Source organism: Cariama cristata, unplaced genomic scaffold, assembly GCF_000690535.1.
Source record: "Cariama cristata isolate BGI_N322 unplaced genomic scaffold, ASM69053v1 scaffold2747, whole genome shotgun sequence".
In the NCBI taxonomy this organism is placed as follows: domain Eukaryota; kingdom Metazoa; phylum Chordata; class Aves; order Cariamiformes; family Cariamidae; genus Cariama; species Cariama cristata.
The window spans coordinates 147,198-161,584 of NW_009628181.1; the positions used below are offsets into that span (position 1 = coordinate 147,198).

The window sequence follows — 14,387 nt, forward strand, 5'->3', positions numbered from 1 at the left end:
ATGAGGACAGCATCTAGTAAGAAATAAGAAAGAGCTGATTTGTCTTTTCAGGTTGTCCAGTCCCTGTTCACACAAAATCTCCCTGTGACAATGGCAGAAGCCAAACCAAACCACGTAAGCGTCACCCATTGAATCCCTGCTTTGTGCCAGGCTGTCCACTGTTTGCTAACTTGCATTATCTAGACACACTATTTAAATTCCAGAGACCAGAAATCACTTACGATAAATGGAAAACTAAGTTAGCACCTTTTCCAAAAATGCTTGTCTAAGCATAGAGCAAGAACAGGACAGCTCTGTCAGCACTTTCTCACTAGGAAGAGAAATTTATCCGAAATGAGTAATTGAGAAATACACAAACTGTCCATGAAGCACTTCTTGCTGTGTAGTCAAAAATACTGCAGTAGATGTCATTTCCTACTTCAGTCAAACATACCATGAACCTTTAGGGTAGCTGATGTCTTGTCTTCAGCTGCTTCACACGTGTAGGTCCCCTGGTCTTCATATTCACACTTGTGAATAATGAGGCTTCTCTTATTTCCTTGGGCAATAATCCCCACTTTTTTACTTTGCCGGACCTCCCTCCCATCCTAGAAGGGAAAAAGCCAAACCAGATCACCATCAACTCTTCTACGTCTGCAGTGAGCAAAACATTCAGATCTGTGCTTAATTCACCGGTCTCATTGGACTTAATGGAACTGTTCTTACTGGAACATATGCTGAAACTTAAGCGCAGCGCAGTTTTCAAGAAGCAGGAGTGACTGAAGAACACGCGTAATTTTTGGTTGACCTTGGACACCTATTTGAAGGCCTAAGACACTGTACAGGGTTGGCAATAAGCCCTTTTAGACATCACCTTGAAGAAATGCTGTTATCCTCATTCAAGGAAAGTATGAGCTGAGCCCCAAGGAAGGTACATGAAATGCCTGAGGTGATCCCCAAAATGACTGTCAGGTGCAAAAGGAATTGAGACTTCACCTTAAATCACAGTTCCCAATGAGGCTATGAATCCTGGGTGTTAGGTGTGAAGTAAAGCACAAGTCTGCATTGCTATCAACAGCAGTGCTCACATTCTGTGCAAGAACAGAATAATTCAATTTTCAACCTAACAAACACACCCAGTAAATAAATAACAGAGAGTGATGAACTGGGCAGGTCAATGAGCATAAGGACAAGAGAGCAATGCTAAGAACTGTATAGCAAAGGCTCAGACTCACATCCCCTGGAAGGGAAATTAAATGCTCTAATTCCCTTCTAGAGAAGTCAGAAATTAAAATACCACTATCCGTTAAGTGCTGTACCTTGAACCACTTGACATCCACGTTGGGTCTGGACAGCTCACACTCAAGTGTGACCTTGTCCTTCTGAGTTACACTGACGTCTACCAAAGGTTTGCTGATTCTCACAGGCAATTCTGCAAAAAAGGAGAAAGTCCAGTGAGTGGGGAATTAGGTCTCCAGGACCATCTGACACAAGTGAAAATGAATAGGCAGAGCCTAGCTTCCATGTTTAATAAAACTTGTGACAACAAAATTGTATTGTTTTGAGCACATTATCATGAGTTGTTCTGTGGACAATGATGCTACAGTAATCCTGCTGACATTAGAAGCATACATTACTGATGATGGTCCAGTGCTTAGCATCCCTCGCAGTTACAAGGAAAGCTTGTTGCCCTCTTAAAAGCTCGCTTTCTGAGTTTGGAGAAGACAACCATGTCCCACACCAACCAGGTCCTGAGACTTTCGGGTCTATGTACCTGTCACAGTGAGCCTCCCTGATGAATGAATGCCATCTGCTTTGAAGGAGATGAGTCCTGCATCTTCAAGAGTCACTGAAGAAAGAGTCAGGGAATGTTTCTTCCCCAGGACACCAATACTGATATTCGGTGCAGGCTTCAGCCGAACGCCATCTTTCTGCCAGATCCCTTCCACATCTTCATGTGACACCTCCACCTCGAAGGTGACAGTTCCTTTCTCAGAGACTTCGAGGGGTTGAAGACCTTTCACCAACTTGATCTGCCTCACTGGAAAACAACACGGACAAGTTGGAGATCTCACACTGACAGCTGTGAAATAGCCTGAGGTCTTCCAAAATACATTATTCCCTATTCCTCATGTGGGTATCTGTCAATTAGTTGGTATCTGCCAATTAAACAACCACCTTTGCAGGAAATCAAACCTGTCAATGCCCATACTGCTAGCATGGCTGCTATTCTTAAAATGGATGCTTTCAGCTAGGACAAACAACTCAACCAGAGTCGCAGGAAAAGGGCAAACTGGCCCTTTTTCTGTCAAGGCCAACCACACTCACCATCTTGGCCAGAAATAAGCTTTGAAGTTGCACACACACACAGAGAACTAGAGACATTCCTGTGCTGGGTGAGGTGGTCACCAATAAACACTGGGAAGAAACACTCTAGGAGATAATGCTGCTGTTAGTTATACCAGGACCAGGCTCCCTGTGCTGTAAAAGAGAGATGTTGCTAAAAATACTTATTCTTTGGGCATGACTCAAGAGAAAGATGATGGTCACTAGAGACTAATAGAGCATAAACGAATAAACAATATTATGTAGGTCTTCAACTAGGACAAAACAAGGGAGGGAGGGAAGTAGCAGGGGGAGGAAAAAGCTTTTCTAAACCAAAAAAACCCAAACACGACATAGTGTGAAGTGCACTGACACCTCACAGTTTGGGGGAGAAAGCTTGTTTGGGGTGGATGTTACCGGCCTTTCCTACAAGACATCAGTGTCCTATCAGCCAGTAAAATGGATTTAGTGTTTAAACCTGTCTCGTCCTTAATTGGCAACTTATTTTCTTTTAAGAAAAACAACAACAAAAAAAACCCTCTATAAAGCCATGAATTATTCACAAAAACCTTCAACTCTCTATGGGTCTCCTGGGAACATTTCACCCTGCCCAGTGCATGTTTAACATAGATGATCCATGTTCAACCAGGATCTGAATGCAAACACGACCAAGAGTGGGCTGTGGGCTCTGTTCTGTGGTCATGGTCTGGATCCAGCTCCTGGGCTGAGGACACCATGGCCTCTCTGAGGCTCAAACATCTCCTGATGGCACCTGTCCTTACACCACACAGGGGACAGCAGGGAACAAACTATTTCTCCAAAGGTCCCACAGAGGTGATATGAACATGCTATGGCTTCGTTAACAAACCAGGTAGAAGCATAGTACTGTTCTCCCCAGGAGGGCAGCAGCAGACTCCATGCAATGCCACCTCCTTACACCTTTTCTGTCCCCCCCTGTTACGTGTTACATCTCAGAGCAGGTTTAGAGAGATGCATACACATCCTTTGCAGGATCCTGTCTAATTCCTTTTGCAAGGAAACCACATTGGTTCTTCTCTCATGATCTTCCCCAAGCTCACAACCACTTAAGCACAAATTTGTCCCAAGGACATGTCTTGAATCAGACAAGTGAGGGAAATACGGACCCTTCCAGGAGCTTGTTCTTTGCTTCCCAAACTAAGACACCAGCTCTCCTGGCTTTGCTCTCTAGAAGTTACATCAGTCCCCGATTTCTGATCTCATTTTGCAGTCAGTCCCTATCCCACTGGGGTATCTCTTTCTCTAAACTGAACACAACGTACCTGCTACTGTCTAACCTTTCTCCTATGTTAACAGGCACTCCAGCCCCTCAAACAGTGAATGGACCAAGGGTCGAACCGAAGTTATTCCAAAAAGATAACAAAAGAGACTTGCAAAAACATTAACTAAATAGCATAGCAATTTCTAACTAGGTAAGTGGCCTCCTAGTTGTATCCTCACATGGTGTTGTACATAGGACTGGAGGAAAAAAAAAAAAAAAAAAAAAGGGAAATTAAAAAAAAAATCACTTTTTCAAAAGTCTTGTCATAAAGCAGCAACAGTAGGGGAACTGTAGAACTTTTACAGGATTTATTTTAATAGACAATATTTTGTGTCAAGAGATTTGAAATTTCAGACTCATGTTCCCAGTATAATCTCTGCTATAATTAATTGACCTAATTATGCTTTTCCCTGCTGAAAACTTAGTGGTATATCAAAGGAAGGATCACTTTACCCATGACTGACTTAAGTAAGTCTTCCACAAAAATCTCCTCCTGGTCACAATTGAGAACAGATATTCAGCCAGGTATATTATTTGTTTGAATAGCTCAGTTGTTTTTAGGATCTCCTAGCATCTTAAGATCAGAACAGACGCTTATCTTTTGATGAAGCAACTTTTATACTCGAGTAAATCAACAGATTTTCACATAGATATTCCTTATTTATCTTGCTTCAAAAGCAATCTCAAACCAAACAGTATCAGTCCAGCTTGGTGTTTTTTTAAAAAAGGTCCTCCAAAATCAGGCTTCTTAGCCTAAAGCTTCCACTTAAGCCTTAGCAGCAACTAATAGTAGCTCAATTCCCCAGACTGCAAGCATTTAAAGAACTTCTGCTGACCTCGATGTAAGCTCTAACACATTCTGCTGAAAAGAGGCCATTTACTTAAATTAAGCATAATTTGCTTAAAATTAAGCATAATTTTAGATTTCTACTTTTAGAGTCTTGTTTTTGCTGTAAAGCAGTGCAAGAGCTAGGTGCCATCTCGTCTGGAGGACTTGGATGCAGAATACATACAGTCTAGTGAGATTCTTTCCTTCTGCATCTCATAACTAAGGCTTGGCTGATCATATGCAAAAAGAATTCCCTGCTACAGTGTGCTGACTCCCCTTTTTGATCATGGTCCCTCTCAGATCACCTTGAGTTTCCGTCACTACATGAAACTATCTCAATTCATCAACAGAGGAGCTGCTTTTTACAGTGACACTAAGTGTAAGTGATGAGAATGCAGCTGGGTGCCTGGGAAGCACAAAGCAAAATCCTTTCTCTCCATCAGAATAGGAAGTTTATAAACCAAAGACAGATACACATTTATGCTTGCATGACTCACCTTGCACAAAACACTGCTGACGGCTATCAGGGCTACCCAATTACTTTCTATATAAACACCGTTCCATCATTTCATTAGGCATTGGAATGGGCTGCCCAGGGAGGCGGTGGAGTCACCATCCCTGGAGGTGTTTAAGAAAAGTCTGGACGTGGCACTCAGTGTCATGGTCTGGTTGACATGGGGGTGTTAGGGCAAAGGTTGGACTTGATGATCCCAGAGGTCTCTTCCAACCAAATCCATTCTGTGATTCCGTGATTTTTGTTTTTACCACTTTGCTATAGCAACAGTTGGTGCCTAGAAACAGGGTAACTGAATCTACAACCCTGTACTGCACTTCATTCTTCCAACACATTGTGACTGTGGAAATGCTATATTTCTTTATTTTCTGTGGACCTAGTTCATCTGATTTAACTGAGACAGTAAACCTGAATCTAGTTCTGAATCAGGATCATAGTCACCCGTGGTTTCTTGAATACTCGGATACTCCAGAAGGTAATTCAGTGCATCTAAGACTTTAAACGCTCTCTGGAGGTATTTTCTTCTCTCTCCTAGCTACAGAAGGAGCTGAAAGTAATGTGCTAGATTGAGGCCTCGTGAATCCAAGACTAATACACCAGCTGCTAGTCACTGCTAATGTCTGTTTTTTTCTAGAGCTATTCAGTTTGGAAAAAAAGATAAGCAACCGCCAATAGAAGTGATAACTGCCCCGTATCTGGATGCTAAAGTGGTGGGGTTTTGACAATTGTTAGACAGGAAGATTTTGAAGATGAAGCTGTGCATGGAAGTGATTTGACAAATCCTGCTCTGTATGAGGCAGTCTGTCACCAATTTTTGATGTCTTTGATTCCATCAGAAGACCACAAGATTATAAGACTGGAAAGACCTAGAAAAATCATCCAGCTCTTCTCTCCTGCTCGAGGACACACTCAGCTCTTTACATCATCCCAGACACACGTTTCACTAACCTTTTCTTAAACCCATGATGGAGGTTCCAAGACCTCTCCAGACAACCTATTTAGTCATCCAGCCGTTAAAAAGCTTTTTTATTGTATAACCTGGATCTTTCTCATTGCTACTGAAGCCCATTATTTCCTGTCATTATTTCCACATGGAGAACAGTTTGTTCCCTTCCACTTTGTAACAACCTTTTGTATACTTGAAGTCTGTTATCAAGTCCTTCCTTACCTATTATTTATGACCTACATAGCACCAATTGGTGGCAGGGGCTTTATAGGCAAAATTAGATAGTTCTTAAGTGCTTAAATCCTGTCTTCATCTATCCTGCGATACTCATGACAAAAGGATGTAGGAAAAAGGACAGAAGTACAAGGTTGAATATAAAGAGACATTCTGAAAGAGGTGGTTTTCAGAGAAGAATTAGGGCAATGGGTGGTTGAAGAGGGAATGGTTTGCTAAAAGCCATACAAAGGAAAAAACAGCGTACCAGAGAGTGAGAAATTTCAGAGGAAAGAGAAGAATCAGCTAAGAAGCTTAATTGTCAACAGCATGACTGAAAGCTGGCGGGATGATGGAGGCAACAGGAACCAGCCAGCCATTCTCTGTTTACTGCCCTTGTTTTCACCTGCTCTCAGTCATTTGATGGATGCCCAAGCCCATGGTTGTGTCCCAGTGTCCCCATGGCAGGTGAGGTTGGGGGGGCAGTGGCCATTGTGATAATGGCAGAGACCAGAATCCACCTCCAAACCCTATCCAGGCTATTTATAGAACTGGAGATCATTCAACTTACTTTCCACATTGATCTTGGCTTGGGTCTTGTCATCAGGACTCTCACAGCAGTAGAAGCCCCTGTCTGCAAAGGAGATGTCCTTAACTACCAAGATATGCTTTGTTCCCTCAGCTTTGATGTCTATTTTTTCACTGGGCTTCAATACGATGCTGTTCCTCATCCATTTCACCTCTGCAGGCTTGGTCAGCTCTACCTCCAAGGTCACTGTGTCCCTCTCTTCAACTGTTCTGGGCTCCAGTTTCTTCTTGAATGTGATCGAGGCCTCTGCCAAAGGAGAAGAAAAATTAGTAAGAATGTAGAGGATCCAGAAAACAGGCTTTCAAGGAAAATTAAAATGGTGGCTCACATATCTCCAGCCTCAATGCATTCTAGGCATCCTTATTTAATGATGCGAAAGCAGAATTTCAACATAATCAGTCAGAAGAAAGGCCACATAAAACAACATAGGTCATCAGTGACAGCCTGTCAAAGGGGCATTATCGCCTTTTACCTCGAACTCTGAGATTGGCTGTGCTTTCTACACCCTCAGCATTGGCGGAAATTTCAGCTGCATCTTCCAGCGTCAGATCAGTGATGGTGAGGCTGTGGTTGGTGTCCTTCTGCGAGATCACATACTTCTTGCTGGCTTCAATCTTGACACCATTCCTGAGCCAAGTGACCACAGCATCACTGGGAGAGACGGTGCACTTGAACACAGCCTCTTTTCCTTCCTCAGAGACCACATTGTTGAGACTTGTAACGAATTTCACCACTCTGGGAGCTGATGGATAGGAATAAAACATGTACGAGTGTGTCTTTGAGACATGGTATAAGCACCTTCAAAGAGCTAAAGCTTTAATGATTTTATGGGAAACATCGATTTTTACTACTTATAGTAAGAAATCACAATAATGGATCATCATGTTTCCCATGTCTGAGTAAGTTGTATGTATAAAGATGCCAGAAGGAGAGGCAAGCAAAGAGAGGGAGAAAAAAAGTCCCATCTTAGATTTGGGATACTTAATTTCAACTTCAAATGCAATATGAAGGTCAATTTGCCCGCATATTAAGAGACTTGAGCTCAACACATCTCAAAATCATTATGTTCTTCACATGTAGAGGTTCCACTGCCACTGAGAGAGGAAGTGGAGTTTTGTATTTTGCTGTCAACACAGGAGACAGCACAAACACGTGAACAAACTCAGCTTTGCATAGCTGTAACAGCTGAGGACAAAACCCAAGGATCCCTCCACGTTATCACCATTAGAGACATACTTTTGGGGGTGATGGTAATGCTGCTCTTATCATCTCGGGACTCGCAGGAGTACTCTCCCTCATCCTCAGCCCGGATCCCTGTTATTGTCAGGGTTCGTTTGATGCCCTCCTCATGAATCTGGAAACGCTTGCTGGGCTTGATCTCAACCCCATTCCTGCGCCACACCACCTTCCCTCTGGCGTGGCTCACATTGCAGGTCAAAGAGACGCTGCCTCCAATCTCAGCATTAACAGCTTCAAGTTTTTTGGCAAACTTCACTGGGATTTCTGAAATTCAGAAGAAGGAAAAATTATGAGGAAGGAAAAGATAAGAAACTTGTTCTAAGAAATTGGTTCTGGCCAACTTTTATTTAAAAAAAAAATAAAATAAACAAACAAATAAAACAACCTCAGAACATATTTGGGATCAGGGTAGACAGAAACAAACCAAGAAGGTGGAAATTTAGGGGGATTCCTTTGACATGGTATTTTAACATCACTGTCATTCTGTAAAGCAAGAACAGCATCTTAAAATGTGACTGGGTATTGTCTTCTTTCTAACCTTTCACCTGATGAGACCATGTGGTGTTTTTACATTGGAGACTGATTTGCCTGACTAAGTGTAAAAATCTGTATGGATGCATAAGCCCCAGGCACTTTTGTCTCTTCGGTCACTGGAGACACAGCCAATGGAGTCAGAAAATCCAGGGTGTGATTTCTCTCCTTTCTGAAGGAGACATTTCAAGAGATTGGATGTATCATGACCTATTGGCAACCACTCCTCTGCATTGACTCCAAAGGGAGCTGAGGGAGCGCATCTCAGCTGCAGAGATCTCCAGTGTGAGTGTTTGAAGAGAAAGGAGCAGGCTTTTGCTCTGGGACATCACCCCTCGCATCTCCATCCATGGACCAGCTGTACTTCATCCTTCCTGTCACTTTATAGCCTTAGCCTTGACTAGGGAACATTATCCCAGGCAGATCATCCGACAAACAGAGGAAGATACAATTTAGGTCCTGTTTCCTCATGTGACTAACTCACAAGTCTTCTCATACAACATCCCTCTACATCCTCATCAGCTTTTTCGTGCTGGTGAGCAGTGTGGGGAAGAGCTGAGGCTCTGCCATGCCCCAGCTCCTGGGGTTAGGAGGAGATAGAAACAGCGTGATGAGAGTGGGGAGCAGATAGCAGGAGAATTACCTATTGTAGGCTTCCTTGCTCCCTCAAGGGGCCAGTGAAGGACAAAAACTTGGTATTTGAAAGCAGGAGAACTTTGCTGACCCATGATGAGGCAGCCACAGCAGTTGCAACAGCAATTCAAGCCTTGAGATTGGAACAGTTTTAGAAAGAGTTTGGACTTCTCCTCCACCCTACCATGAGAGAATTGTAGCTGTTGGGTTGGGACATGACCTATTTGCTGTTCTCTGCTCACCTTTCACCTGTACTTTGAATTCCTGCTTGTCGTTCTTTGTCTGACAAGTGTACACGGCAGTGTCTGTGCTCTCAGCCAGGTTCACTGTCAGGGTCCTGGATGCCCCCTCACTCTTGATCTCATATTTCTTGCTCGCCTTGATTTCTGTTCCATCCTTGAACCACTTTACTGCAGCAGTTTCAGGCGTTACTGAAGTAGTCAGTGTGATGCTTTCATGTTCTTGAACAATAAGAGGCTCTTTCTGGACAACTTTATTCTCAAATTTAGCCTCTGGTTCTAGGAAAGACATTAAAATAAGAAAACTAACTTATTGCTCAAATCCTTAAGACGGCAATTTTCCTATTACTCTGTCTTCATGACTCATAACACCAGTTCATTCATAATCTGTAATAACCCAGGGAATATGGCTGAATATTTGTGGCTGGTATAATCTTTTGCTGAGTGGGAAGAAAGAAAATGATCTGTCAGGCAACCTAGAGCTTCTGCTTAGAAGAGAAGCAAAGGAAAGGAAATGCAAACATACATTTTATCTGCTGCCCAAAAAAGCTTGTTTCTTAGAAGTAAAATGACATGTATAATTCTTTCCTCTCCCATTTTTAGGATTTTAGATCCAATTAAGAACTATTCATCTGCTAAACCGGAATTTATGGCCTGTTTTCTTTTCTGTTTGCTCTACTACATTTCTTTTGGCCTCTTCTCTATCTTGTGCCACATTTTGCCACAAAACTGGGTAGTTTTGGGGCACACACAGCAGCAGTCCAGCTTTTCTTAGTCACCTTCCTCCATAACTCTATTGCTGCTCTTCAAAACTTCCCACTTCTACGTTCAGCTCCCCACCATTGAAACAGGTTGGGCGACGGGGTGTGCAAAGGAGATAAGCAAAAAGCTACATAGCATTTCCAAAGCCAAAAAAAGTCTTCAGCCAGATTTCCCTCTACACTGCCAGACTAAAAATGCCAATTAATGTGTGATGTGGTTCATTGATGTTGCTCTAGGGAAAAAGGTGGCTGCACCCTGGCCACTGGGTAGGCAATGTCCAGTTTCCCTCTAAGCCACAGAGATTGCTGCTTGGCACCTCGAAGTGAGTACTCACCAGTTGGTTTCAACTTGAAAGTTAGCTTCTGGCCTGCAGCCTCACAGATGTATTCTCCAGCATCTTTCTTCTCCAGCTGCTCTATAACCAGGCGTCGGGTTTTGCCCACAGTTTCTAATTTGAATTTTCTAGAGGAAATGAGCAGTTTTCCATCCTTGTACCATTTCACTTCGGTTGCATCCTGTGCTACATCACAGCTAAGGGTGGCACTTTCTGTCAGGACAGCGTTCACCTCCTTCTGGACCTTGTCCAGGTTTATAAATGCAGGTTTTGGCTCTGAGTGCAGAAAAGGAAGAAAATATTGATTGAGGGATTAAAATGAGATCAATCTTACAGATTTCTGTGCACAGAAATATTTAGGTTGTCACTTGCCAAAACCAATTGCCTTCACTTGGCAGTATTTACCCTTCTGCATGACCAAATCACCATGTGGAAAATAGGGAAGTAAGAGTCTAGGAATGGAAAGGACGAAGAGGGTCCTTGACATCAATCCTATGGTTGGAAGACACCATACAAAAAATACTTAAATCAAACATTCCCAAAGAACATCTGTCCTGTGTATCATCCTTTTACGTAAGACCTAGGTCACATGGGCTTGTGAACAGACTCTTCATGGTCTCTTCCACTGTCACAAACACGACTGTCAAAGGGGCAAAGGAAGTACCATCTCCCTACAGGGCTCAGCCAGGTCAGGGTCATGGCTGGCAAGGCACCCAAGATTGTTGCAATGTCAACGCTCCCTTTAGCATCACAGGCTTAAAGCAGTTTGGGCCCCTTGTGAATTATGTTCCAAAAGACCAATTGCTGGGAATCTTTCATGACAAAGGCACATTTAGCACCTGGAAGAAGTAGTAAGGCATCTCAAAAGGCTGAGATCTAAAACGCACAGCAACCCAAATTCAGAAAAAAGTGCTGAGTTTTCAACTCAGCTTGAGGCATGCCGCTGCTGAAATTGCAAATGACAAAATGTATTCCAGCTTCCCGGTTTTCAGAAATGGGATCGGAAGTCTAACAAGAAAAGGATTTTTGAATGGTTCTTTCCTTTCAAGAGCTTCAATGCTTAAGAATCACCCTTTGGGACCCCAGGAATGGGAGATATCTGAATAATATGTTGGTTATTTATTCTATTGTATTTGTATGTGCAACTATTATTATACAGATAGACTAGAAATGACATAGGCCTTTGTGCTGTGCTAAAGCCAAATATTCCCATTTCTACAAATCCAGGCAACAAGGCAGAGAAGATCAGGTGAACCCTACAGGCTGCAACAAAGACTAGACTATTGCAAATGAGTCATAGTGTAATAGTTATTACAATTAGTACTTTATTATCTTCTCCTGTAATTCAGACAAGGTATGTCTTACCTGTGACATCAATCTTGAAGGTCCTGTGCTAAAGCCAAATATTCCCATTTCTACAAATCCAGGCAACAAGGCAGAGAAGATCAGGTGAACCCTACAGGCTGCAACAAAGACTAGACTATTGCAAATGAGTCATAGTGTAATAGTTATTACAATTAGTACTTTATTATCTTCTCCTGTAATTCAGACAAGGTATGTCTTACCTGTGACATCAATCTTGAAGGTCTTCTTCTCCACCTGACCCACCACCAGACGACGCGATTTGCCCTCCGACTCCACCTTGAACTTCTTGCTGGAGGTGATCAGTTTCCCCTCCTTGTACCATTTCACATCGTTGACAACAGACATCTAAAGGAATTGGAGAAAACACAAACTGTTTTGTGGTGGGGGTTGGGGGGGGTGTTGTTTGGTTGGTTGATTTTTTAAAGCTTTTTGTTGCTTTGTCACAAGTCGCACAAAGAATAGCTTATAGTGACGGTAATAAGCTAGAAGATCTTCTGGATTCATAAAAGCTTCTGGTTCATAAAAGCATTGTATGGTAGGGTCCAGTCAAGGCAGGATACATTTTGGTTCAAGTTGAGTGTAAAGTAACAAATTTTTAGAGGCAGGTGCTGTCCCATTCTGTGTTACAGCCCCATATCATTGATTTCTTTGGTTCGCAATAGCTGACTCTGCTGCCTCTTCAATTCAATGAGAAGGGTGCTAGACCAGGACTGACATGTTCAGGACTGTGTTATCGCTTCTCATGTGACCTTGAGAAAAGCTCAGCTCATCTTACATCCTTACACCCAAATGGCGAAATCCTCTTGTTCTCCAGAAGACACGTTAGTCATACCACTTGCAATAGGATCAGGAGGGAGGGAGGGAGTTGGAAACCTGAATCTATTCCACACTACAGCCCCAGTGGGGTGATGCATCTGGAATGAGTCTCCATGACACCTGCTTCCCCTAGTTGTCATTTACCTGACACCTTAGAGACCTTAACATATATCAAGCCTTACTGTCATATTCTGTCCCTGGGCTGAAACAAGCCCTTCTGGGAGAAAGAAAGAGTGCAGACACTGGGCAGACACCCAACCGCTCTCCACCATAACCCAGCTCCAAAATGCACTGAGAATGAGCTGTGGTCTAGATATGTTCTTGTTGCACCAACATGTGAGGATGGAGATGTGCAATCAGTACTGACTTTTACACAGCCCTTTTCCTACAGCAATGGGTAGCTTCCAAAGTTTTTCCAAGGATGAAGCTCACCTGTTTTAAGGGCTTTATAAAGTTTTACATAGAAGATATAAAGGGAACTGTATTTATAACTATTTCTATATTTGTAACTCTCTGTCTCATTTCCATATCAGAGCTAGGCCATCCCAATAATGTTCTCCAAAAATTTGAAGTATAATATGAAAAACTCTTATGAAATAATATTCATTTTTCTGAGTATTCTAGAAATAGGAACGATGGGCCAAAGATTCTTCTCTTACCTGTGACATCAATCTTGAAGGTCAGTTTCTGGCCAGCAGCCTCACAGGTGTACTCCCCAGCATCTTTCTTCTCCACCTGACCCACCACCAGACGACGCGATTTGCCTTCCGACTCCACCTTGAACTTCTTGCTGGAGGTGATCAGTTTCCCCTCCTTGTACCATTTCACATCGGTCTTCTCCTGGGCCACCTCGCAGCTCAGCGTGGCATTTTCTGATAGTGCAGCTTTCACATCTTTCTTCACTTTGTCCTTGTTTGTAAACACAACTTCTGGCTCTGAAAAGAGAGAGAAATTCAGGCTGTCTCCAAGATACGATGTTGCCTAATCCCCTTATCATGGCTTAGAGGTAACACTGGAAACCAAGCCTCTGACCTGACAGCAGACATCTAAAGGAATTGCTAGAACCTCCAAACTGGTTTGTGGTGAGTTTTTTTCTGGTTTATTTCTGTGAATGCAGACATTGTGCAGACACCCAACGGCTCTCCACTCTGACCCTGCTCTGAAATTCACTGAAAATCAGCTGCATTGCAGAGTTGTTCTGGTTGCATCAACATGTGGGGATGGAGAGGTGCAATCAGTAGTTTCCTTTTCATGGCCCTGTTCCTACAGATGTGAGTAGTTCCTAAAGTTCTTCAAGTATGGAGCTCCCTGTCTTAAAGATGTTATCATGTTTTACATAGAAGTTACATAATAATAATATTCACTTTTCTAAATATTCCAGAAACAGGAAGGCTGTCCCAAAGAATCTTCTCCCACCTGTGACAACAATCTTGAAGGTCAGTTTCTGGCCAGCAGCCTCGCAGGTGTACTCCCCAGCATCTTTCTTCTCCACCTGACCCACCACCAGACGACGCGATTTGCCCTCCGACTCCACCTTGAACTTCTTGCTGGAGGTGATCAGTTTCCCCTCCTTGTACCATTTCACATCGGTCTTCTCCTGGTCCACCTCGCAGCTCAGCGTGGCATTTTCTGATAGTGCAGCCTTCACCTCCTTCTGGACTTTGTCCTTGTTTGTAAACACAACTTCTGGCTCTGAAGACAGAGAGATATTTTCATCAGCCCACTTGCATGAGGATCAGGAGTTAGGGAGGGAGTTGGAAACCTGAATCTATT

At 43.0% G+C, this 14,387-nt stretch overlaps 1 protein-coding gene across 1 annotated transcript in view; it reads right to left on the reverse strand.

Annotated features, from left to right (window-relative positions):
- Positions 1-14,306, reverse strand: part of LOC104165128 (obscurin-like) — a gene marked incomplete at its 5' end in the record, with an annotated part of 144,390 nt that extends 130,084 nt beyond the window's left edge. Inside the window, 12 exons of the mRNA XM_009704685.1 lie at positions 434-587; positions 1,299-1,411; positions 1,754-2,020; positions 6,678-6,941; positions 7,168-7,437; positions 7,932-8,198; positions 9,341-9,616; positions 10,434-10,709; positions 11,999-12,143; positions 12,797-12,831; positions 13,274-13,549; positions 14,031-14,306. Coding sequence (XP_009702987.1) covers positions 434-587; positions 1,299-1,411; positions 1,754-2,020; positions 6,678-6,941; positions 7,168-7,437; positions 7,932-8,198; positions 9,341-9,616; positions 10,434-10,709; positions 11,999-12,143; positions 12,797-12,831; positions 13,274-13,549; positions 14,031-14,306 — 2,619 coding nt within the window. The remainder of the gene's footprint in view (positions 1-433; positions 588-1,298; positions 1,412-1,753; positions 2,021-6,677; positions 6,942-7,167; positions 7,438-7,931; positions 8,199-9,340; positions 9,617-10,433; positions 10,710-11,998; positions 12,144-12,796; positions 12,832-13,273; positions 13,550-14,030) is intronic.
- Positions 14,307-14,387: the final 81 nt, after the last annotated feature.